Raw genomic sequence first — 24,226 nt, 5'->3', positions numbered from 1 at the left:
TGTTTCTGTTTTGTAAATAAGTTCATTTGTGTCAATATTTCCACATATAAGTGACGTCATATGATATTTGTCTTTCTCTGACTTACTTCACTTAGTATGATAATCTCTAGGTCCATCCATGTTGCTGAAAATGGCATCATTTTATTTTTTATGGCTGTATTTCATTACATAAATATACCACAACTTCTTTATCCAATCATCTGTCGGACATTTAGCTTGCTTCCATTGTCTTGGCTATTGTAAACAGTGCTGCTATGAACACTGAAGTGCATGTATCTTTTTGAATTAGTTTTCTCCAGACATATTCCCAGGAGTGGGATTTCTGGATCATATGGTAACTCCATTTTTAGTTTTTTTTAAGGAATCTCCATAGTCCTCCATAGCAGCTGCACCAAATTACATTCCCACCAACAGTGTAAGAAGGTTCCTTTTCTTCCCACACTGTCTCCTGCATTTATTGTTTGTGGACTTTTTAATGATGGCCAGTCTGATTGGTGTGAGGGGATACCTCATTGTAGTTCTGATTTTCATTTCTCTGATAATTAGTGATACTGAACACCTTTTCATGTGCTAAAAGGTCCTCTTCTCAACCTTCTCATTTCACTCTTATGCTCCTGTGTATTCCATAATTTTCTATGTGCCTATTAGCACACACACATTTATGTGTATCATACCTTAAAAAAACCCACAATGATTATATACACACACGTGCATTCTGCAATTTGCTCTTTTCTCTGAACAGTGTGTCAGAAGAGTGAGTCATCAACTCTTATGGACCAAGCACTGCATGAGATCTGAGGACACGGTAGCACAGACTGGGTTACTGTCCTGAAGGCTTCTTGAAAGTCAGTTCCTTTGAGGAATCTAGAGAGCTTACTAATAATCAGTCAACTGCCAGCAAGGGGACGCAGGAAAGAGCTAAATGTTTATCTCACAGAGTAAGAAGTCAAAAGATAATGCTGAAAATTGCAAAAACATCCCAAAAGAAATAGAAATACACAAATATTATTTAGAGATAAAGACATACGTATCAAAGAATCAGCTAAAAGATTTGAAAGTGGTTACCCCTGGAAAGGGGAACTGTGGGGCAGGGATTCTGGAGACTGCTGTTTACCTTACTTAGCCCTGTAGAGCTAGATGACTACTATTAAAAGATTAACACTTAATTTTTTTTTAAGAAAGTAGAAACAAAAAATAAAGGCATTAAAGACTTTATAGAAGCAGCCTTTGAGTAAAAGACCCCTCTGGAGTTCAGTTCTGGTTACAGCATCTTGTAAGAGACTAAGTAGGTTATCAGAAAAATGAGCATATATTCTCTCATTTTCAACTCTCCGTTACCTTAGGCCTTGATGGCTAACATAAAATGAATGTTTAAGTTTGAATTTCAAGCTTATTACTGTATATCTATTGGTAACACCTGGGTCCCCTTTGGCTGGTTCAGTGCTTAGACTTTTGTTCTTGGTTCACTGGCACTCTCTTTAATACCATCCCCACCAAATCCCAGTTATTACAAAATGCACATTCATGATCTCTCCAATACCTTGGTTTCTCAGTTTCTTGATCTCCTTCTTCTACAATAGCCTTGTCCTTTCACTCACTTAAGCCACATATTCCTTGATCTTCTTATTACCAATACCTGCAAATCCTCCATTATCTCAATTTCAACCACCACCTATTTTCTCAGCCCCCTTAGCACTCCCATTCCAACAATCCTTCATCCCCAGGGGATCCTCAATTCATTGATCTTACCACTTTTACTCCCAGCCCTACTATACCCACACTCCCCTCCTTACCCAGTTTTATCTATATGCTTAACTCCCTCAGCCCTCCGCTCACTTCATCATTCTTGTGGATTTAAACCGCCTCCCTGGTTAAAATCAACTATCCACTGACAGTGTACCTGTACCTATGCAGCAGACAGACACCATGCTGACTGCTCACTTTCAAATAATGAGTGCTAGCCCCAGGCTGACTCTTTCTGCCCAACAGTCATATTTCCCTGGTCCATTTACTCTTCTATTCTCTACATGGCTATTGCAGACTTTATTATCTTTCCTCAGATTTCTACCACCTCCTTCTCTCACCCTTATTCTCAGTTGATGATCTTGATTCCTATCTAAGAAAATAGAAGCTATCAGAACAGATGGGAACTTCCAGAAGTTCTGACCATCCCATATATCCACCTGTCTTCACTGTGCCTGTATTTCTACCTTCTAATTACTATAGTTGAAACCCAAATCTCCTCCTGCAGTGATTCCTATATAGGTCAATGGCAACTCCATTCTCCTAGCTTCTCAAGCCCAAAACTCTGAAGTTATCCTTGATAACTCCCTCGCATCCCGCATCTGATCCTACAGCATGTTCTGTTGGCTCTATCATGTAAATATATCCAGAGTCTGAAGACTTCCATCATATCCTCTGCTACCACTCTGGTCCAAGTCACCATCATTGCTTCCCAGATTATGTCAATGAATTTTTAAATTAGCTTCCAGATTTTATCCTGATCTCTTTACGGTTTGTTTCCAATACAGGAATTAGAATGATCAAGTTAAGAAAAGTCAGATCATAATACTCTTCTATTCAAAACCCTCCAACAGCTTTTTGTCAGAGAATAAAAGCCAAAATTGTACAAGAACTTTATTTTTCCACTATTCCCCTCCCTCTCTGTTGCCTGCTTTAGCGGCAACATTAGCCACTTTGAGGAACAGGAAATATGTCAGGCCTGCTCCTGCTTCCGGGCCTTTGCATTTGCTGTTTTGCTTGCCTAGAACATCCTCTAAAATATCCACAAGGCTTACTACTTCACTTTCTTTACTCAAATGCCATCTTTTCATTGAGGCCTCCCTGGGCACCTAATTTAAAATTTTAACAGCATGCTTTGCTATTCTCCTGTTTCTGTTTTCCTTTTTCCCTGAGTACATATTGTTATCTGACAAATTTTACTTCTTTAACTTGATTATTGCCTCTCACACTAATATGTAAATTTTATTCACATCTTTGGCATTTTGATTCTTTTGTTTATTGCAGAGTCTCCAGCAACTTAGAACAGTGCCCAGCACAAAGTAGATGGTCAATAAATATCTAAAAAATAAATCTACCAACATATTCCAGTGCCTTGTGTAGATGATAAACATAGTAGTGTTCAGAAAATATTTATTAAAAAGAATGAATGTCAACAAGATGGTGCTTTCCTTTAAAAATATACTAAAATAAGATCATAGAATCCAGCTCATCACTCTGCACTGCAGAAACCAACCAAACTATAAAAAACTTAGAAAAATGCATGGGATCCTTACCTAGGTCGGCTCTTGCTTCTCTTTTCTTCTGAGAGGCCCAGCCCACTATGGAGAGTTTATCTCCTCCTGATTTCTCCTCTAATCCTCTATTTAAGCGCCAGACTTTCAGTGTATTGTCATCAGAGCAGGTAGCAATCTAATGAGAACCAGGAAGGGAGTTAATAAGTTTCAATCAAAGGCTCATAACAAAGTAAAAAGTAGGGCTCATGTCTAGAGAATTAGTCTGTCTGATATAACAAGATATAGAAAATGTTATCTGAAAGGTCACATACTTTCATTTCTTGCTTTCAGGAATCATTCCAGATTTCCAAAGAAGTGGATTCTTTAGTTCCTTACTTATATACATTCTGCTGGTATGTCTTTTGTGACCAGTCATTTCTTACCTAACCTAAAGCTCTACTACAAAACCAGGTTCATTTTATTCTGAAGAAGGTGGGCAAGTCCTTATCTTTACCACCCTCTATGTAACTATGAAACTTATAATTAAGATGTCATTTTCACTCTTTCTTTTAAATGATCAATCAGTGTATGTCACTGACATTCAATTTCTATGACTTTCTTCTGAATTCTGCAAGTTCTGGCTTATTGCTAAAGTAATGGGGTCATTTCTAAGATTAGACTTAGTCCATGACTCTAGTATGCTATGACAAGTAGAATGAAGCCATTCCTTTAAGATTCTTTTTCAGATAGGTAAAGGAGCAATCTGGGAAAACAACAAGTTCACTAGGCTGAAAGAAGTTAAAAATAACCTTTGCCCCTTTAAAAATATCTGACCGTTCCTGATCTTGGTCTCAAGCCTTTTATGGCAGAGAAAGTCCAGCTTGAAGAGCTTGTGGCAATTGGCCACTGGTACCAGAGCTGTTCCCCAGCATTTGTTTATATAATTTCTCTATTTCAGTCACTAAAGAGAAAGAAAAAAAGAACACACGTTCTCTTAAGTCTTGGCCCCCAAGAGACTGGCAGCTTTTTCCTTTCCTTACTGGGAGGCCAAAAGAAGACACAAATATTTAACTGCTCAGCAAGAAATGCCTGGAATCCCCAGTTACTCTATAGTCTATTAACAAGTTATTATTTACTGAGCAACTAAGTCTGAGTGTCTGAAGATTTAATTCTTTATCTTATTTAATTCTCACAGTATAAAAAGCCTTATACTCAAATAACCTCATCTACAAAATGGGAAGAAAGTTATTTGTCCAAGGTCTCCACAATTAAGTGGCAGAACTAGACTTTAAATCGAAGTTTTTCCAATTTCAAAGTCTATTTTTTTTTTTAAAGTGGTGTTTTACCTTCTTAACTACAGGCTAGGGACAAAATCATTTTAAAGAACTTTTGTTTGGGGGAGGGAGGTAATACTTATTTATTTTACTTAGTATCATTATTATTTTTCTTTAACAGAGGTACTGGAGATCGAACCCATGACTAAGCATGCGCTCTACCACTAAGCTATACTCTCCCCAACTGAACTTTTTAAAAAGGTGGTCGTTAAACTAGTACACGTAAATAGCTCTGCCATTTCTTTTGTGTCTTTTCTGTGTACAGAGATAAGGACGATATATGATGAATGGAAAAAGATGACATAATTAACTAAATAATTTTTTAAAACCCATCTTAGTTCTATGAAGATACAAATTCCACATTAAAAGCAGATATTTCACTGGAAATTACATGAAATCCTACAGGAAAAATGTCATTGGGATGTAATTATTGGTGATTAAAGCAGTGATTTCAAAAAAAGGTCTATCATGAAGCTCACACAGAAATGGTTATATAGGGATGTAGAAATAAAAAGAATCCACAGGAGTACTAAAAAAGCAGTACTAGAAAGCAAGCAGGGATGCCATGAGTAAATCAGACAATGAGAAGATTCCGGAAGATAAAAAAACAGATGGGAACAACAGGCAACAAAACTTCAAAACGTCACAGGTGAAAAGGAGATCTCCAAGGGAGGGACATGTCCTGCAAACCCAGAATAACCCAAAGAGTTAGGTAGTCAGCGCTGGGAGGGTGAAACCCCTTACATATATGTGGTGTTTGTTTGTTTCTGGGAGTTCTACGTTTCAGGTTTTCTGTTTACTTGCTTTTAAATATCATTACTAAACAAATTTTGTGAGCATACTGTCTTCTTTCCAGAGAGTCTAAAACACTTTGGAGTTACTTCTTACGTAGTTTAGCCACAAATAACCTAACACGTTAAGACTTCACAGTAAACTTTTCAGGCATGTGAAAACCCAAACTGGACTGTGAAGAACAATCAAGATGTTACCTTTAATACACCACCATTGCTAATATGTAGAACATTAGAAAGATGAGTTGTCACCTAACATTTCCTTTTTACCTTCAATTTTAAGATGAAATTTTAATAACGTTAAAAACTTAATTCTATGTTTAGGAAAGGAATGACTTCAGGGAACCAAGAAATCCATCCTTATTCCTAAGGGCATTAATGCAGGTTCTCTACTGGAAGAAAAAAATAGACTATGTGTGATTAATAATGGTATAGATCCTGGGTGGCCTCTAGGGTTTTTAAATGTCTATTTAAATGTAAAAGTTTATATAACTCTCAAGCTAACTTTGGGAAAACCTACAAATCTGTGATCTGCTTTTAAAATCAACTACAGAGATTAGCTTACAAACCTTTGTGAAGTCTGATGGACACCAGCACACAGATGTGACCTCTTGAGAATGACCCAGGAGCACAGTAGGAGGATGCCAGGGTGTGGAGACCTATTGCACCATCAAAAAGAAACAAGCAAGTCAGCAGAGCAGTGTTAGGTCTCCCAGATAGAGGCATTGAACTGCTCCCCATCTGTGCCTTAGAGAGCTTTAGGGTTGTTACCAAAAGCCCCTAGACATGCCTAGTTATTGTTCAGAAAAAGGGTCTCAATGGGCAATGAAAGTATTTCTGTGATTAATCTGAGAGAACAGAAAGAAAATAGCCAAAATAAGTAAACGATATGAGCTTAGATACCAGGTCAGGTCTTGTTTCAAATTAGGACTACTTAGGTATACATATTTTGGCTAAAATTCAAGACTGAAAGGATGAGGCTTAGCTGCTAGGCAGTGCACTTCAGGTAGAGCCTAGACATTTAGATCTTCTCTAGTCGGCTACCTTCAGGAACACTGTGCTAACTAAATCCTGAAGATACCTGAGATATGCTAATAGATCTCTTGGGACAAGAGGACAATCTTTCTTCCAAATGAAGATTCACTGATTTTTACTGAAGTTCTAAGTTATACGCCTTCATTTTGAAGGGGCATAAGCTATATTTTACATGGCACTTTGGTATACTTTTTGGGGAAGAAAAAAATTTCCTCTAAAGTTTAATTTTAGTTCATTTGCTTAAAGAAATCTTAGAGTTTTCAAGTAAGTACTACCACATTTTAATGTATAAAGAAGGCTCACATTGTGCAGTACTACGCATGTGATGAAGAATCATATTTTTCCCTTCATTGGATGCCATTTATGATATGCATTTGACAGCTGAGTCATTCAAGAGCTGTCAATCCCTGTCATAGGCCATGGAATTAATGAGTACAGCATGAAGTACAAACTCACATAACTATTATTAGCACGTGTGTTTGAAAAATAGAAATTACTCTCTTTTCATTTTCCTGAGGCTCTGAATCATTACTCATTTGTATGAAGGAAGTGGAGGCACTCTGGAAAGAATATCTGTGAGAATGACTAAGCTTAGTAGAGTCCTCAGATTGTAGTCAAGAGATTCGATCCCCTGATTCATAAGGTTGTCCAATTCTACTATTACTACTCCTCTCTTGGGTTAAATGGCACATATGCAATGACTCAAAGAGCCAAAGAAGACAAAGAACAGAATCTAATTAGTCTTGCTGAGTTAATTAAAGTGTAACAAAAAAGAAGGCTTTTTCCTGAGGTCCGAAAGGATCTCACTTACTTCCTACTCTTACAGTGCCACAGAGAACAAGAACTCGTTCTCCCACAAGATAGCGTATTTTAGAAAAGACTTTCAAGGTAGACACTAACTATCTCAGTAGTCACAGAAAGTCTCAACGGCCCCAGCCCATTAAGTTCCTCTTTACCCAGGGCCCAAGGAAGACTGGTAGCAGCAAGTGAAAAGGAAGAGGAAATCCTCATGTCCTCCTGACCCTCCCTGGTAAGAACACATTACTTTACTCCATTGGTTTACTTGCTTGCTGCTGCTAGCTTTTCATTTCATGATACTGCCCTTCCTCAGTTTCTCAGGTATTACAATATCCAGAAGAACCTGAATATCTATACCAAAGATTAAAATAAATGTCAGGGAAAAACCAAACAACCACCAATAGAATGTATGCACATTTCTGCATTTATCCATAGGATTTAAGAGGAAAAAACAAAGGACCTGTTGGAAAAACTTTTTACAATTCTATAAGACAGGAGTAATAACAGTAACAATAAAAGTTAACATTTACTAAATGATTACCATGAGCCAGGCACTTTACATAGCACTGAAAGTGAGGGGAAGGTTCCTCAAAAAGTTAAACATAGAATTAATTACCATATGACCCAGCAATTCTACTCTTAGGTATGCACTCCCAGGGGAATTGAAAACATATGTTCAAACAAAAACTTGTAATCGAATGTTCATATTAGTTTTACTCATAAAGCCAAAAAGTGGAATAATTTAAATGTCTGTCGACCGATGAATAAATGAGGTCTGTCCACACAATGGATCATTCAGTCATAAAGAGGAATGAAATATTGATACATGCACAACATGGATGAACCTTGAAAACTTTAAGTGAAAGCAAAGTCAGACATAAAAGGTCATATACTGTATGATTCCATTTATAGGACATATTCAGAATAGGCAAACCCATAGAGACAGAACATAGGCTAGTGGTTGTCAGAAGCTGGGGGCAGGACAGAATGGAGAGCGACTTTTAAAGGGTAAAAGATTTCTTTTTTGGAGTGATGAAAATGTTTGAGAATGAGATAGTGGGGATGGTTGCACAATACTGTGATTATACTAAAAAAATCACTGAATTCTACACTTTAAAATGACTACAATGGTGAATTTTATATTATACAAATTCTATCTCAATAAAAAAAAGTGGAGGGAAGGGCATGTTGTAGGCTGAAATGAGAACTAATGTCCAACAAGTTTTTATGAACATTAGTAACAAATGTTTTCACAGTTGACGACTATCCTAGTATCGTTACCTTCTTGGTGTCTACCTCAAAGAAAATTAATGTCTTCTAATGAAATCCAAGTGACTTTTAAATCCTTTGTTTTTAATCAAATAAGTTTTTATTTATTGTCACTTTGTTATTATAAAAACATCGTCATAATTACATGATTGCGTTTTTTAAAAGCCTCTCTCTATTCTTAAATAGGAAGAGGAGACTGTGAAGTCCAAGAGACATTTACATCTGTGCATCCTGGGAATGGTCAAAACAGAGAAAATTGTCCTCTCTTACAAATTCTAGTTGTTATAGAATAAAGACTAACTCAAGGCATGAAAAATTCCAAAGTTAAAACTCCCAGAACTATGAAGGTACTTTAGAAGTAACAGGCTCTAATCTGCAGACCTCATATAACATTTTGTATACTTGAACATGAAAAAAGATCAGCACCTTTCCTCAAAAAATCTCCTTACTCTGCCCAGTTAGAAACCAAACCTAATCTTCATTTCTGCCATGAGATCATTTACACTTCCTAAAGTGTCAGGCTCAATGTTTCGCCAGTCAGCGGTAGAATGACGGTGCCAAATCAGTTTATTTATAACCACTTCAATACTATTCAGTGGCTATATCAGAAATGAACCAGGGAAGGGGAGGGGTTGGGGTGAGGGCAGGACAAGGGGTAGGAAACTTTAAAAAAAAACAACTCATAATATTAAATCTTTTTATTTTTAAATCTTGGGCCTCAGTGTCAGAAAGTCTAATTGTATTATGTCTCCTCTTTGCTGGGCAGTGGTGAGAATTAAAAGGCTATTCTCTTCTGTCTTGAGATCTAAAACTACCTTCTTTAACTCTGTTTTCTTGTGCCCATGGGCTTTTGGGGCATAGGAAAATCCTAATACCTGAGGGAATTCTGACGTGAGAGACTGAATACTCAGTTTATGTGGACTTGTTTTTATACTACACCCCTCCCCCCTTTTCTGATCATAGAAAAGAGAAACTGAGCCATCTCACTAGGCAAATTCAATTTTAGGAGCAGTAAGTTTGCCAGGATCTGTAATATCAGAACCTGCACACTCAGTTATGTGTGGACAGGCAGGAGAACATCATGTCTGAACCACATCATTCAGCACCGACATGTGACCCAGCCTAGAATTCAGAAAGGGTCACCCATGTGTGTGATAGCCACTGACTGGATGTCTGAAAATGGGTTACTAACAAACAGCCAAGTATCTTTACTGCCTGTCTTTAAAGAGAGAAACCACCCCCCAACCCTTATTTCCTGAAACAACAAAACAAAGGCCTTCGTACTAGAGAAGAGAGCTAGGGAGGAGCTTTAAGATCTGGCAATGAAACTACACACACACACACACATACACACACAATGTATAATTACATATATAATTATGTATATACAATTAAACTTATTTTAAATGATTAAAAATGACCAGTACATAAGGTTTTCCCCCCCATAATCCTTTATTACGGTTTTTGGTACTGTCTGAATTTTTTTTTTTTTTCAAGAAAGAAACTTAAAATGATACAGACCTTGGTAGAAATAAAACCCTTTAGCTAAGTTGGGAACCAAAGTAGAGAAAGAAAGGTAGGTGAGACAATGAGGGAAGGAGAAAGGGAAAAACAAAAAATAATAAATATAAGGAAAAGACCAAATTTGAAACTCAAAATTTAAACTGTAAGACAGAAACACTAGTGCTAGTCACATGAAGTTTAAAGTTCAAGTCAGAAGAATTTTATAGACAATAAGCTAGTAAAGACTCTTATCACAAGATGGGGGTCTCATGTGTGTATTTCATAAGTCAATTTTCATTTAAAAATAAAGCAAATAAAAGAAATCTGCTTGTAGAAAAAGTCAACACAAAAGCATCTTGGATAGAACTATACCTCCATCTTGTGACCATCTAGGATATTATTATTAAAACCTTTTTATAAGGCAGTGTTGCATTTTTGCAACTCTAGGTATACAGAGATATCATTTTTTAGTACCTTCTCCAGGACCAGATGAAATTAAGCTGAAGAATTATGCTTCATATCTGACAGGATCTATCCCTGTCCTACACTGAAGATATGACTTCCCAGAGGTTGGCAGGACTAAGAATAATAGCTTTCTCCTGAGAAGGGATTTGATGATATTGAACCCATGGGTCTATACAGTTTTAGACGTGACTCTAAAATGCAAACTGTATGAACTCTGATCATTCAATTCACCAATGTCAAGGACATTTATGAAATTATAGGGCAATCTAGAAGATAATTAGTTTCTAGCCCTAGGAAAACAATGCCTTAATGCTCTTCTTTCTCTGAGCTCACAGACATTTCTATAATTTATTATTCCACAAGAGCCATTTTTCAGTGGTCAGCAAATGCCACTTGTATAATATTTTAGTTTTCCCCACTGGACCTCAAATGGACATCTTTAAATTTCTTAGCCTATAGTGGTCACTTTAGAACCACTGTTTGCTTAAAAAGTAAAACACATATAGATACAATTTGTGTAGAAACGAGAAATCTATAAAATAAATAAATGAGTAAACAATGCTATTAAATATATACAAAACTGATAAAGCAGCCACATCTACTTTAGTTGCCTGAAGATTGGCCCCTTACAGGAGAGTAAAGAATACAATTATTAGACAAATATTTCTGAGTGAGTGTTTTGTGCAAGGCTCTATGGGTGACCTGGGTGTAGGGTTCTAGGATCAAAATACTACATTTTGAGTGAGAGTTTGAAAACAGGGCAGAAGGCAGTACAGCAAGTTTTTCTAGGAAGTAAGACAAAATATTTAAGGTTCTTTCCAGTCTTCTGAATTCTCCACTTCCTGATAATCTGTAGAACTGTTGGAGGATATGGATTGCCAATTTCTGAGAAGCTCTGACCATTAAAGTATGATATATTCTGTGACAACCTGAATGAGGATTTGGCTAGATTAGGAGATAAGAAGTAATTTTTACTGAACATCTGATATAGAAAAGCTAAAGTTTGTGTTTATATTAAGCTTACCTCTTCTTAGACAGAAGAAATATTTGCAAGAATATTTAAATCTCATCTTTGTAGGGAAAATTTTCTAACTTACCTTCCAGATGTAGGCAGCTTCATCACTTGAGCCACTGACTAAAAATTGGTCATCTGGACTAATACTGGATTTAACATAAAAGGTAGAGTTCTGATGTCCATTGAAGACAGCCACTGCAAGAAGAACAAAATCAAATTTCTTGGTTCTTGTTATTTCTAGTTTTCAAATAAATGCAGGCAGTATACATGTTATAACAAATTTTATGAGTGTATTAATTACTGTAGCAGATGGTCAATTTATAGTCACCAAATAAAAAAGAACTGGACCTTGGCAGAAAATTAAAGGAAATCCTAGAAAGAGGCTTTACATTAGACCCAATATCACGATCCGAGCCCAAATACTTGGTATGGAGCTGGCTATAGTGGAGAAAGTGATATTCTTACCAAAGAGGTTACCAAAGGGGAAGGGTGGGAGGGACAAATTAGGAGTTTGGGATTAGCAGATACAAACCACTATATACAAAATAGATAAACAACAAGGTCCTACTATATAGCACAGGGAACTACATTCAGTATCTTGTAATAAACTATAATGGAAAAGAATATGAAAAATATACATGTATAACTGATTCACTGTGTTGTACACCAGAAACTAACACAACATTGTAAAACAACTATACCTCAATTAAAAAAAAAAAAGAAAGAAAGTGAAGATATTCTTACAGGACAAGAATGGAGCCAGTGTCCAATCTTTTAGTAAAATGCTTTTATTAGACCCTCTCTCCTCACCCCAGGCTAGGTTTTTTCCATTGCATTATACATTAGTCTTTCTTCCTCTTAAGACTTCAGACCTCTTGAGGATAAATTTTGTATCTTATTCTTTCCTCACTAGACCCTATAATGCTTTGAACAGAGGTCTTCAAAAACTTGTTGTTAAGTTAAGATTTAAGATAGCTTATTTGAGATGCGGGTATCTTTTTAATCCAGCATTTTAAATAGCCTGAAGAGTAGAAGTGGCCGTTGGGGTTACATTGTACATTCATTTGTAAGATACTCCAACTAGGTTAGGTTCAGACTTCTCACTATCCAATCTAGCATAATGTGCTCAACATGTCCTTCTATCCTAAGGAGACCAACATCTGCGGTCTCCGGCATCAGAACACTACTAGGAAATAAAAGAAAAAAGACTCAGGTATTGGAGAATTTAAGGATACATTTAGGCCAGAAAAAAATATTTCACTCCAGTTTTCCAATGGGGGTGGGTGGGGAGAATTATTAAGTGAATCAATGGCTTTCCATAAGTATTCACAAAAATCCCTTCCTTTTGCTAGAATAAAACTAGAAAAAATCCTTTGTATTTATAGCTTTTCAAGAAAAAGTCTGCATATCAAATACCCTCCACATCAAATACTATTACCGTGAAAGTTAAGCAGGATATGAATCAATTCAGATATACATATTATAGATCTACTATGATAGATAAATCCCCACAAAATAAAGTTTCCTTTATTCTGAGTACAACTCCAAGACTATAATTGTTCATCTTTCTCAACTCTAAGGTTTGGCTGGAAAACTACAGACCAAATTTCCTACTAAACCCCTAAGTGTTTATTGCCCTCTGCTGGTCTACTAAGAAAGCCAACATAAAGTACCCAATATATATTTCAAACCATGTGAAAAATCCTTCTAAAACCTACATTGACTTTAATTAGCTTGATTTAATCTTTCTTTGACAATTTGGGCTCTTAAAATGCTTCCTTAAAATGCTTCAGAGCCATCCTTATGAACATCTCTTAGTATAATAAAATGCCGTGAATTAGAAGTATGGGATATTAAGTAATGAGTCCAAGACACTTTCTAAAGTTTTGAAAAAGACAAGCATTACCAGATGTGTCACACACACATGCACTCAAGTATGTCATTCAGTTTCTAAGGAATGCATCTATCTATCCACCTGCCTACCAATCTACATATGGGAGCCAACCAAATTATTTTAGGAATACAGGAAAAAAGGTTACTAAATTATTAGTAAAGTAGCCTTGGGCATATTTGTTTGATGGCAGAACAACCAAATTCAAGGCCCCTTTTAGTGCCATACTATAACAAAATGATACAGAAAGAGCTCTTGAATAGCTGATAATATAATTAGGATTAGGCTTTTATCTTTGGGGAGAGATTTTGTAGAGTCTGTTTTATATGACTAAATAAATTAGAAGTTGTCCAATTTCTGATTCCATTCAGGAAAGATAGCAAACAAAGTTATAAAACCTCTTCCCTTTTCCAAATACTCTTACTCTTGTTTACACACCAGACCTAAACCAGGGCAGTAGAAATGCCAAAAATGTGATACTGCCATTGGTATCAAAGTCCTAATAATGGCTTGGGGACAGTCTTTGGAAATTCCTGTAAGTTTCTGGCAGTATGAAGCCAGTCCATCCTCCAAACCTCCAAACCTCCAAGTTGTACTGTCTCACTCCTAAAAATAAGACTTGTCTAGCTAAATTTTATAATATTTTGCGATTTCCTTTTTTCTCTCAACACATCTTACTTTAGTGGGAACTGGGTAGCTCTGAGGATTGGTTATAGAAATCAAAGTCTGTCTCTGACAGAGCTATGCCTGAGAAATAAGTAGGTTACTAGTATGTAGCTTGCTTAAGTAACTGATAATGTTCTTAAAATGATATAACTCAAATAACCCTTAAGAGTATGCTTGAGAAACTTCAATTTTTTAAAATGTCATTTATCAGTTTAAAAATCGCATTCCACTTACAATTTTCTTGAAGAAAAAAAGGTAAGGTTAAGGAAAATATCCAGAGATAAAATAGCCTCTGTCCAACATTAAGGAGAAGGCTGAGGTAGGTAGGAACTATTTTAGGAGCTTAAAAAACTAAGCCCCCTATTTTTAATGAACCCCCAAACAGGACAAAAGCTGAGCAGAACAGCCTTCTCTATCCCACAAATTGAGATAATTCTAAATATAGTCAAAGGGGCATACTTTGGGGAGAAATTAAGTCACCATATGGAGCAGGATTCTGTTCACTTGTGAAATCATCACAAGGTAAGTACACCTATGAAAACATCACTGGAACTAATCAAAGACTCCAAAGTCCTCGTATATCTTAATAAATCTGGTATAGAAAAAATTCAACATTAAATTACCGTTAACAAAAAAGTCCATATTTGTTTCCAGGTAAGAGAATCTGAATGACTAAGATCCTACCTGGAGAAGTCTTTAATCCAGTCATATTGAACATGTAGATGTTGTCATCTGTGCAGTTAGCAAATAAAGTAGAGCCAGTAGAATCCAAAATCAGACTTGAGTATCCTGGAAAAAGGAAACTTTAATTAGCATGTACTGATGACAGAGTAGAACTGAGATGAAAATGATCTTTTTAGATCATTTCACAAGAAGAATCATCAGAATTCTTCCCTAAATTATATAAACCAAAATTCTTCTGAGTTTTTATCTTTCGAACTTCAAAAAGATACTTACATATGTTAGAGTTTCTCAAGTCTATTGAGAATAATAGTTGCTGAAAACTAGCTTGATATTTATTTTAAAAATTTTAACAAAAACTCATATATTCAAAAAAAGTCCTACAGAATATACAAAGGCTTACCTAGTTTTCGAGTGCTGCTACCTGGGTACAGGAAAGACTTGGATGCTATGGGTTCTTGTCGATAAGCAGTATAATTCTTACGTAAATCCCATATTTTGATTACCCTAAAAACCAAGGTAAAGAAATATTTTGTAGTCCTTCTCCAACACCAAACAGTTTCAACTACATTTGAACATAAAATGACTTTAATCTAACTCCTCTGGCACATCAACCAGGTACAGTGAAGATATCTCTTTGGGAAACAGACTGAACTATCTCATACTGTTGTCTCCAATATCAGGCTGACAATTCTGGCAGAACGGAAACAGATGTGATCTGACCCACTGATACACTGCCCTGAGTTTACTTCAAGGGAGCGGAAAAGGAAGATGAAGGTTAAGTGCTGATAGTCATTGTTTCATTGTTTTCAGAAACAAAACAAAACAAAACAAAACACCACACTTCCTATGCCTTTAATATTTCGCATGTAACCTTTGACATCACTAAGCATTATGCTCTGTCCCTATGGTTCTATCTCTACACAGTAACTTCTTAAGTAATCTAGTCTAAATTTTCCTGTGAAATAGTTATTTTTTTCATTTCATCTACTGAGATAATTTTCTTAATTTTCTACATCTAGTCTGTAGGCAACTTAAAAGCACAAGCTTGGTGAAGAAGGGCAGTATCCTTGGAAACAAAACTTTCACAGCAATTTACAAATAAAACTAATAACCTTTAGATAATCCTTCATTTGTGCCTGAGAATTTGGTTCACAGAATAGTTTAAGCGTTCAGAGGACACAATAGAAGTCCCAGTTTATCAAGCCGTCATCTTTTTAAATTACAATTTTTGAAGGGGGATCTGTCTTGGAAGATATTATAATGGGCAAAATGGGGGCAAAGAAGAGTGCTTTAAAAAGAAAGAGTCCCTATACTCAATGAACTTAAATTCCGGCCAAGCAACCAATCAAGAAGTACCACAAACTTATCTGGAAGCCAAAAATTCAGATCAATAATGAATGGAAAGTATGTGAAAGTCCTTAGGCCTTATTATCAATCTAGTTAGACTACTCCCAGAAATGCCAGTTACATGTCCAGAATCATATTCCTTCTTTTAGGATATTACTAAACCTGAGAAAATAAAATCCAAAATTACAGGCATACCTCATTTTACTGTGCATTTTTTTTTTCACAAATTGAAGGTTTGTGGCAACTGTGTATAGAGCAAGTCTATAGTCCATTTCTCCAACAGCATCTTCTCACTTCATGTCTCTGTGTCACAGTTTGGTAATTCTCCCAATTATTTCAACTTTTTCATCATTATTATATTTGTTACAGTAATCTGTGATCAGTGATTTTTGATGTTACTATTGTAATTGTTTTGGCATTTTTTTTTTTTAGGAATAAAGTATTTTTAAATTAAGGTCTGTACATTGATTTTTTTGGACACAATGCTATTGCACACTTAATAGATTATAGTATAATATTAACATAACTTTAATATATATATTGGGAAACCAAAAATTTCACATGACTCACTTTACTGCGGTGGTCTGGAACCAAACCCGCAATATCTCTGATGTATGCCTGTAACAGAAATTTCACTCCTAAAAATAAGACTTGTTGGTTAAATTATATTGCCCAGACAAGAAAGCTACCCATCCAGCTTCTCTGCAATAGCAGCAGCAGCACTGTTTCTGTGTGCTAGGCAGTGTGCTAAGTGTAACACGTTATCTCATTTAATTATTTGAGCAAAAGTCCTACTGGGTATTTTCCAGTGTGATCTGTAGTTCGTCTTCTCAGCTGGGTACTCACTATGTTGAAAGTTAAAAGCACACACATTAAATTATAATGGGATTAAGTGACTTCCCCATCACAGTTCATGAAAGACAGCTCATCAAAAGAACCAAGAAATAAAGACTTTTCTTACCCATCCACAGCTCCTGCTGAGACTAATGTATTCTCATCTTGAAAGAGGACCACAGTAACACTCTGCTGGAAATCCTAACAGCACAAGGAAGAAAAAGAAAAGAAAGAAATCCCATTTTGGTCATTACAATCTTCACTATCAAGAGACCAAGGTGCTAACATGATGGCTTTTCCCCCTAAACTTATCTTCCCTCTCCAATCATCCTAATTAGATATATATGCAGACCAAAAAGTAATTTTAGCAAGAAAATGACCTAAATATCAAATTTTATTACATAATATGTACACTTTGACCTATACTCAAAAAATAAAACAAAACAAAAGAACAGTAACAAAAACAAAGCTGGTGATGAAAAGATATTTGTACTTCTGTAAGCCTACTGCCTCTACTTGGAATCATCCCTGTGTATCCTTAGGAAAGTCATTTAACCTGTGCCTGTTTCATCTATAAATTGTTGCCATCTACCCAGATTATCATACAGGAGTGTCTAAAGAATTATGGATGAAAGATGATTACACACTCTGAAAAATCTAAAGGAGCTCAGTGGAGTTTTATCTCCCAATTGCTTTTAAGTTTTCTTAACTCAGAATCTGATGAAATGTCTGAAATGTTACTTACCCTGCCAGTTTCATTCATGTCTGTGCCGTTTTAAGTCTTAATGTTCTAGCAACCACTTCCCCACTTCTCCAAAACATTAACTTAGACCCCAGACCAGGAATATTAGAAAAATAAACAAAATAAAGTAAGAACTTTAACTGATGATTTTTTTTAAGAAAAAAGATATATTATGAGCATTATTTGAGCTTTGGAGCTTTGACTACAAGATGCTCAAGAGGTACCATACTTTCTCAATATATTTAATAATCTTCTGCCAAATATTAAAAAAAAAACTCTCATCTTTTCTGTAGTTTGTATTATGGAAACAACAACAGGGATTGCTTTCTCCTACACAATACTGTGTCATGGTACTTAACATGCTTCTTCAAACAACCCATTCCTCTTTCCTAATGAATCACATTCTACTGCAGATGAAGAGTATGCATGGAAATTTCTAGGATGAGTCTCAGGAAGCTGAATTTTTAACAATATTTCCCAGGTGACTCTGTTGTACACTAGAGTTTGAGAACCACTACTGTAGGTACTGAACAAGTATTAAGCAATAAACCACTGATATCAAGAGGAAATGAAGATTCTCATTCACTGACTTTATCTCTAGCTCCTATTTTATGCCTAATGAATTCCCTTAAATGAGACTCCATCTTATTGTCAAGATCTGCACACATGTATTCAGCTATAAAACCTTACCACAGAAGGAGCAAGCCCTTTTGAATTTTGTTTCTTCTTAGGTTTTGAAGGGGTTTGTTTGTCTAAGGTATTGTGAGCTCCACTGATTTGATTCACTTGCCTATAAAATCCATCTGAAAGATATTCCAAGGAAATTGGTTTAGGTTTCAGAACTTCATATCCATGCTGAATATAATATTTATATATAAAGTCTCAAAATTAATTATGTTCTTTATTAGATTAGTGAAACTAGAAGCCAGCAGAGATCCTGTACTACATCTCTTGTGGTGATATTATAATGCATGAAAAGGAAATAAGCATATGGACATTTACAGCAGCTCTGTTTATAATTGCCAAAACTTGGAAGCAACCAAGATGTCCTTCAGTAGGGGAATGTATGAATAAATTGTGATATATCCAGAATAATAATGATATATTACTCCATGCTAAGAAGAAATGAGATACCAAGCCACGAACCAATTTTAAATACACATTACTAAGTGAGAGAAGGCAATCTGAAAAGGTTACATACTATGTGATTCCTATTATAAGACATTCTGGGAAAGGCAAAATTATGGAGATGGTAAAAGATCAGTGGTTGCCAGGGGTTGGAGAGAGGACAGGATGAAGAGGCAGAGCACAGAGAATTTTGAGGGCAGAGAAATTATTCTGGATACTATAATGGTAGATACATGTCATTATATATTTGTCAAAATTAGTAGAATGTACAATACCAAGAGTGAACCATAAAGTAAAGTATAGACGGACATTGGGTGATAATGTGTCAGTGTAGGTTCACCAGTTGTAACAAATATCCAACTCTGGTGCAAGATATTAATAGGGAGAGAGGCTGTGTGGGGACAGGGAGCATATTAGTACAGAGAGAACTCTGCACAGTCTGCTCAATTTTGCTGTGTATCTAGAACTACTCTAAAAAATAGTATATTAAAAAGTAATTTTTTAAAAAAGGAAGTAAGCAGGGAGATGATCATTGCTTTCTGCTTAATGGCATCATGGGGCAATGTGAGCATAATTATATTTAATTTAATCCAATTCTTTAAAGCTTCAAATTTAAAAAAACTAAAATAAACGATCATTTACTAGTGAGACCATGTATTAATAATTTCAATTCCATCAATAATTTAGGTAAATGGCATTACAGTTTACAAGACAATATGAGGTAAATACGGAGGATAATACTTGGAACATTCACTAAGATCTTAAGAATTGAACAGTGAGCCGAATCGGGGGATTATGAACATGTGCCCCCTGGTGGTAATGAGGTGAAATCACTAACTCTTTCATTCACCATAATGGGGCAATGCCACATTTATCAACATCAAAATGGAACTAGATTACCTTTTTTGTTGCACCTGGTGTCCCAGACCATAATGTTGCCATCTCTTCCACCTGTACAGAAGACAGCTGTAGACAAAAAAACAGTTTATCAAGAAGTCAACAAAAGCAGTCAATGACACATACATTTCAATGTAAATTTCCATGAGTATCTATTATATGCTAGTACTGTAATTGGTTGGCACTGGAGATTAAAAGTGATAAAATATATAGCTCAACACAAATAAGAGAAAACAAAGCTGTGAAGGGAAAGGATTATAAAGAACTCAAAATGCTTATGTTGAGCAAAAACTTTAGAATCCTTCCCTGTAAGTTCTCTTAAAAATACATAAAATACTATACTATACTATATAGTAAAGTTGTAGTAAGAATATGATAAATAAGCAATAACCAAAATATACTGAGTGCTTACTAAGTGCTTTTTTATAAATGACCTCAATCTTTGTTATCAGCCCTAGTGGGTGAGTATTATTATCCCTGTTTTACAGTTGAGCAACTAAGGCACAGAGAGGATCAGTAACTTGCAAAGGTATTTCTGGCAGTATGAAGCCAGTCCATCCTCCAAACCTCCAAACCTCCAAACCTCCAAGTTGTACTGTCTCAGTATAAAAAATATGGACCATATCCATATAAAATTTGTGAAAGAGGCTGCCTCTGGGGTGGGAAAAGGGCAATGAGATTGGAGGAAGGGACACAGGGGAACTCCAATTTATCTGTCATGCTTTATTCTTTAAAATTAAACCTAAAAAACCCCCTCTGTTTCTGAAAGAGTGAGGACTTAGCAAATTAATCCACCTGCATTAGCTATACACTCTGGTCAAAATATAAAAAACAACTACCTGAGGGCCCTATAAAGATTGAACAAAAACTGTTTGTGGAAGGGTGTCAACACCTGAAGCAAGTGATTGGCCTACAGCAAGTTACTGGCTTTTCTGTGGTTTTACCTTGAGGGCAGCCACAATTGTAGCATCACTACCAGGCAGCTAAAGTGCCCATAGAAAGACCATCTTTCAAGCTAGAGGAACTAAGGAAAGGAGACCCAGGGCAACAAGAGCTGCCAGAGGGTGTGGGGAACCCTAGACAGAGCAGAGAAAGGGAAACTCTAATTCTATATTTAAACTTAGCACAAGTCTCTGGGTCACTCCTAAACCATATATATGGGAAAACTAAAAGCAGCTTGCAGGTAAGACTTAAAGTACTGAATTGAGATCAGATCTTCTGAATTAACTGCCTTCTGGCAGGTTTAACTGTATACATAATATATAATTTGAGTCTGATTTAACTGCCTATTAAAACAAAAACATCAACCCTTTTCTATGCAACATAACAGAATCCAGGGTCCAATATACCATTTGCAATGCCCAGGGTATAATCTTAAATTATTTGTCATGGAAAGAGCCAGGAAAAATAAGTCATTCTCAAGGGAAAAGAAATCAATAGAGGCCAACCACAAAACAACCCAGATACTGATTTATCAGGTCAGGTTATAACACAGATATAACTATGTCAAGCGAAGTAAAGAAATAAGACACCCAGAACCAATGAAAAGATGAGAAATCTCAGCAGAGAAACAAACAGAATTTATCAAATACAAATGGAAATTTTAGAACCAAAATCTCCAACTTTTGAAGTGATAAAATCACTGGATAGGCTTAAGAACAGAACGGAGAACAGAGGAAAAAATCTGTTAACTTGGAAGCCAGGTCAATAGAAATTCAATTCGAGGAAGAGAGAAGAATGAACATTATGCTAAGTGAAGGAAGTTAACTACATATTATATGGTTCCATTTATTTACGTGAATGTGCAGAATAGGCAAATCTATAGAGACAGAGAGTAGTTTTGTGGTTGTATAGGGCCAGCATAGATGGAAAGTAATGCTAATGGGTTCTGGTTTCTTTTTGGGCTGATGAAAATGTTGTAAACCTAGATTGTGGTAATGGTTGCATAACTCTGTAAGAAAATTAAAAGCCATTTAAATGTACACTTCTATGGTATGTTAATTATATCTCAAGGTTAAGAAAACTAAAAAAATGAACAATGCTTCAAAGATTCATGGGAAAATTTCAAAAAGTCTAATACATGAATAATTGGAGTCCCAGGAAAGGAGAGAAAAATTGGGCATAAAAAATATTTCAAGAAACAATGGCAGAGGACGGAGGAGGGATACCTCAGTGGCAGAGCTCATGCTCAGCATGCACGAGGTCCTGGGTTCAATTCCCAGGACTCCCATTAAAAAACAAACAATATATAAATTCACCTAATTAACACCCCCTCCAAAAAAAAAAAGAATGGCAGAAATTCTCTCAGATTCAGTGAAACCCCTCTGTAAATTTACAAATTCAAAAATGCTCAGCAAGCTTCAAACAGGATAACTTTGAAGAAAAACATACCTAGTCATCATAGTCAAATTGCTGAAAACCAAGATAGAAAATTCTGAAGGCAGTCAGGAAAAATAACACATTACATGCAGGGAAATGATTTGAATGACCAGAGTTCTCAAGAGAAACCATGGAAGACAGTGGAACAGTATATTCAAGTAATGAAAGGAAAGGAACCCATGAACTCAGGATTTTATAGCCAACAAAAACATCCTTTAAGAATGAAGATAAAATCAAAACAAAATTAAAATAGATGAAACTATTCAGGAGAAGGTAGACATTGAAAGAAAAGAAGGTCAAATACCGAGTTCTGGACCATGCCAACACTTCAAGTTAGGTAAAGAAGCGGAGTTCACAAAAGCAACTAGGAAGGAATAAAGAGAAAGACTGAGAACCAGGAGTGGTATCACAGATTCCAAAGAAAAAAAAATTTATAAATTTTAAAATAAATGGTCAGAAGTGTCAAATATTGAACAAATAGAAGGCAGGCTGATTTCAGGAAGAGAGATGGGAGTGGAAAACAGATTGAACCAAACTGAGATGAGGACATTTAACCAGCTTTTGATTGCACTTAAGAAACTTAGAAGAGATAGGAAATAAAAAAGGATGATAGCTAATGGAGCATACTAAAGGTTGTTTCCTTTCAGACAGACCACAGATAGAAGCATAGTTTTTCTTAAGGAGAAAGAGCCATGAGAAGGAGAGGAGGCTATAGGAGCTGTGGGGATATAAGTGATGGCATAAGGTCTTGGGGAGAATCAAAAATGTTTCTCAACCTTGGCTGCACATTGGAATCCTTTGAGGAATTTTAAAAAAGTAGATGCCTTGTTCACGTCCTAGAGATTCATATTTAATTGTTATCTTAAAGAACCTCTCCAGATGACTAATGTGCAGTCATGGCTGAGAACCAGTGGTTTAGCAAGAAGGACTGGCCTTAAACTGGATAATGAAGAATGAAAAAGAAGGTGCAAATTTGAAGGTAAGTTTGTAGGAGAGGAAATGGAAATATACTTATAATCATTTTTAAATACCCACTAAAAGTTCTAACAACTCTTCTGTCACACAAAACACATCTGTGAGCAACTGACAATTAGACATGAAAGCATTTTTCTTATTTACAGGTGGTAGATACTTAGAGAAGGCAAATTCCATTAGTATAACTATGTCTTATTAGGATTATTTGTATCCAGCCCTTGTAGTGTTGAAAGAACTGTATCATGATCTTTTCTACTATGCTACTTACAAAAAATAAAATAAAACACCAGGCGTTTATACGCTCCTCAGTTGTGCGTGTGTGTGTGTGTGTGCGCGCGCATTCACATCTCACCTCATTTTTATGCTTATGATATTTTTGTGAGTCAAATAGAATATGTATTTATCTCATTAAATGAGGAAATGAAGATTCAGGGAGATAAAATGACTTTGTCCAAGAATTTAGAGACAGAAATCAGAACAAAACACAGGTGTTCTATGGTTGTAAAAGTGTGCCTTGCACAAGGGCATTTGGCTGAGGGAGTAGGGAGTAAAATCAAATCTGTGTATAACAACCAAACTATGTGGCCTTGGAGGCAGGGTCCAACCATACTAATTCACACTAGGACATCTGTGGACTACTGGGCGCCACAATAAAAGCCTCACTTAGTGCTTTTTCTACTAGACTATATTGGCATAGATTCAATGTACAGAGTTTTAAAAATTAAGCAAAGGGACCAAAAGATAGTGTTTCCCTTTTCTATTACCCTTCAAATAAACAAATCTACCTTTAGTAAATTTTCATGATCTTAAATTATTTTTATAAACTCAGAGTGAACTCTGACATAGGAGTATAGTAAACTAGAACACAAGCATATCTAACTTTATACAATAGATGTGTTAATGAAGTTATGCAGAGGTAAAAAACTATGTCATGTATTTCCTCTTAAAGGTTCCAGTCTCAAAAGCAACCAAACTAGATTAAAACTGATCTTTTTTTAAAAGTCCAAACGAGCTCAACAACTCAGTTTAAATATTCCTCAGGTGCTCAGGTGAATAAATGAACATATTCCTTTTAAAAACAGAGTATTTTTAAATGATAAAGATTGCAATGTTTGTCTCTAATAGTCTAAGATTAAAGTCAGATAGATTCAGCCACTTCTTTGAGATAAATGTTGATTGTCCCTTATTTAGTGAAAAGCAAACAGAAGAAGAAGAAAACAAAAACCAGAAATGAAGA

The 24,226-nt window shown here is 35.8% G+C and overlaps 1 protein-coding gene across 4 annotated transcripts in view; it reads right to left on the bottom strand.

The window, feature by feature from the left end:
* Positions 1–24,226, bottom strand: part of DTL (denticleless E3 ubiquitin protein ligase homolog) — a 41,801-nt gene that overhangs the window by 5,830 nt on the left and 11,745 nt on the right. For all 4 annotated transcript variants that reach the window (XM_006198749.4, XM_031690013.2, XM_031690012.2 and 1 more), the window contains exons 6-13: positions 19,639–19,704; positions 18,301–18,413; positions 16,996–17,069; positions 15,088–15,191; positions 14,688–14,792; positions 11,529–11,641; positions 5,931–6,020; positions 3,297–3,432 (exon numbers count right to left, since the gene is read on the bottom strand). In XM_006198749.4, the coding sequence (XP_006198811.1) occupies positions 3,297–3,432; positions 5,931–6,020; positions 11,529–11,641; positions 14,688–14,792; positions 15,088–15,191; positions 16,996–17,069; positions 18,301–18,413; positions 19,639–19,704 (801 nt within the window). The remainder of the gene's footprint in view (positions 1–3,296; positions 3,433–5,930; positions 6,021–11,528; positions 11,642–14,687; positions 14,793–15,087; positions 15,192–16,995; positions 17,070–18,300; positions 18,414–19,638; positions 19,705–24,226) is intronic.

This window comes from Vicugna pacos, chromosome 23 (assembly GCF_048564905.1).
Source record: "Vicugna pacos chromosome 23, VicPac4, whole genome shotgun sequence".
NCBI classification, from domain to species: domain Eukaryota; kingdom Metazoa; phylum Chordata; class Mammalia; order Artiodactyla; family Camelidae; genus Vicugna; species Vicugna pacos.
Note: the sequence above shows the minus strand (reverse complement) of the source record. Positions and strands in the feature narration are given on the sequence as shown.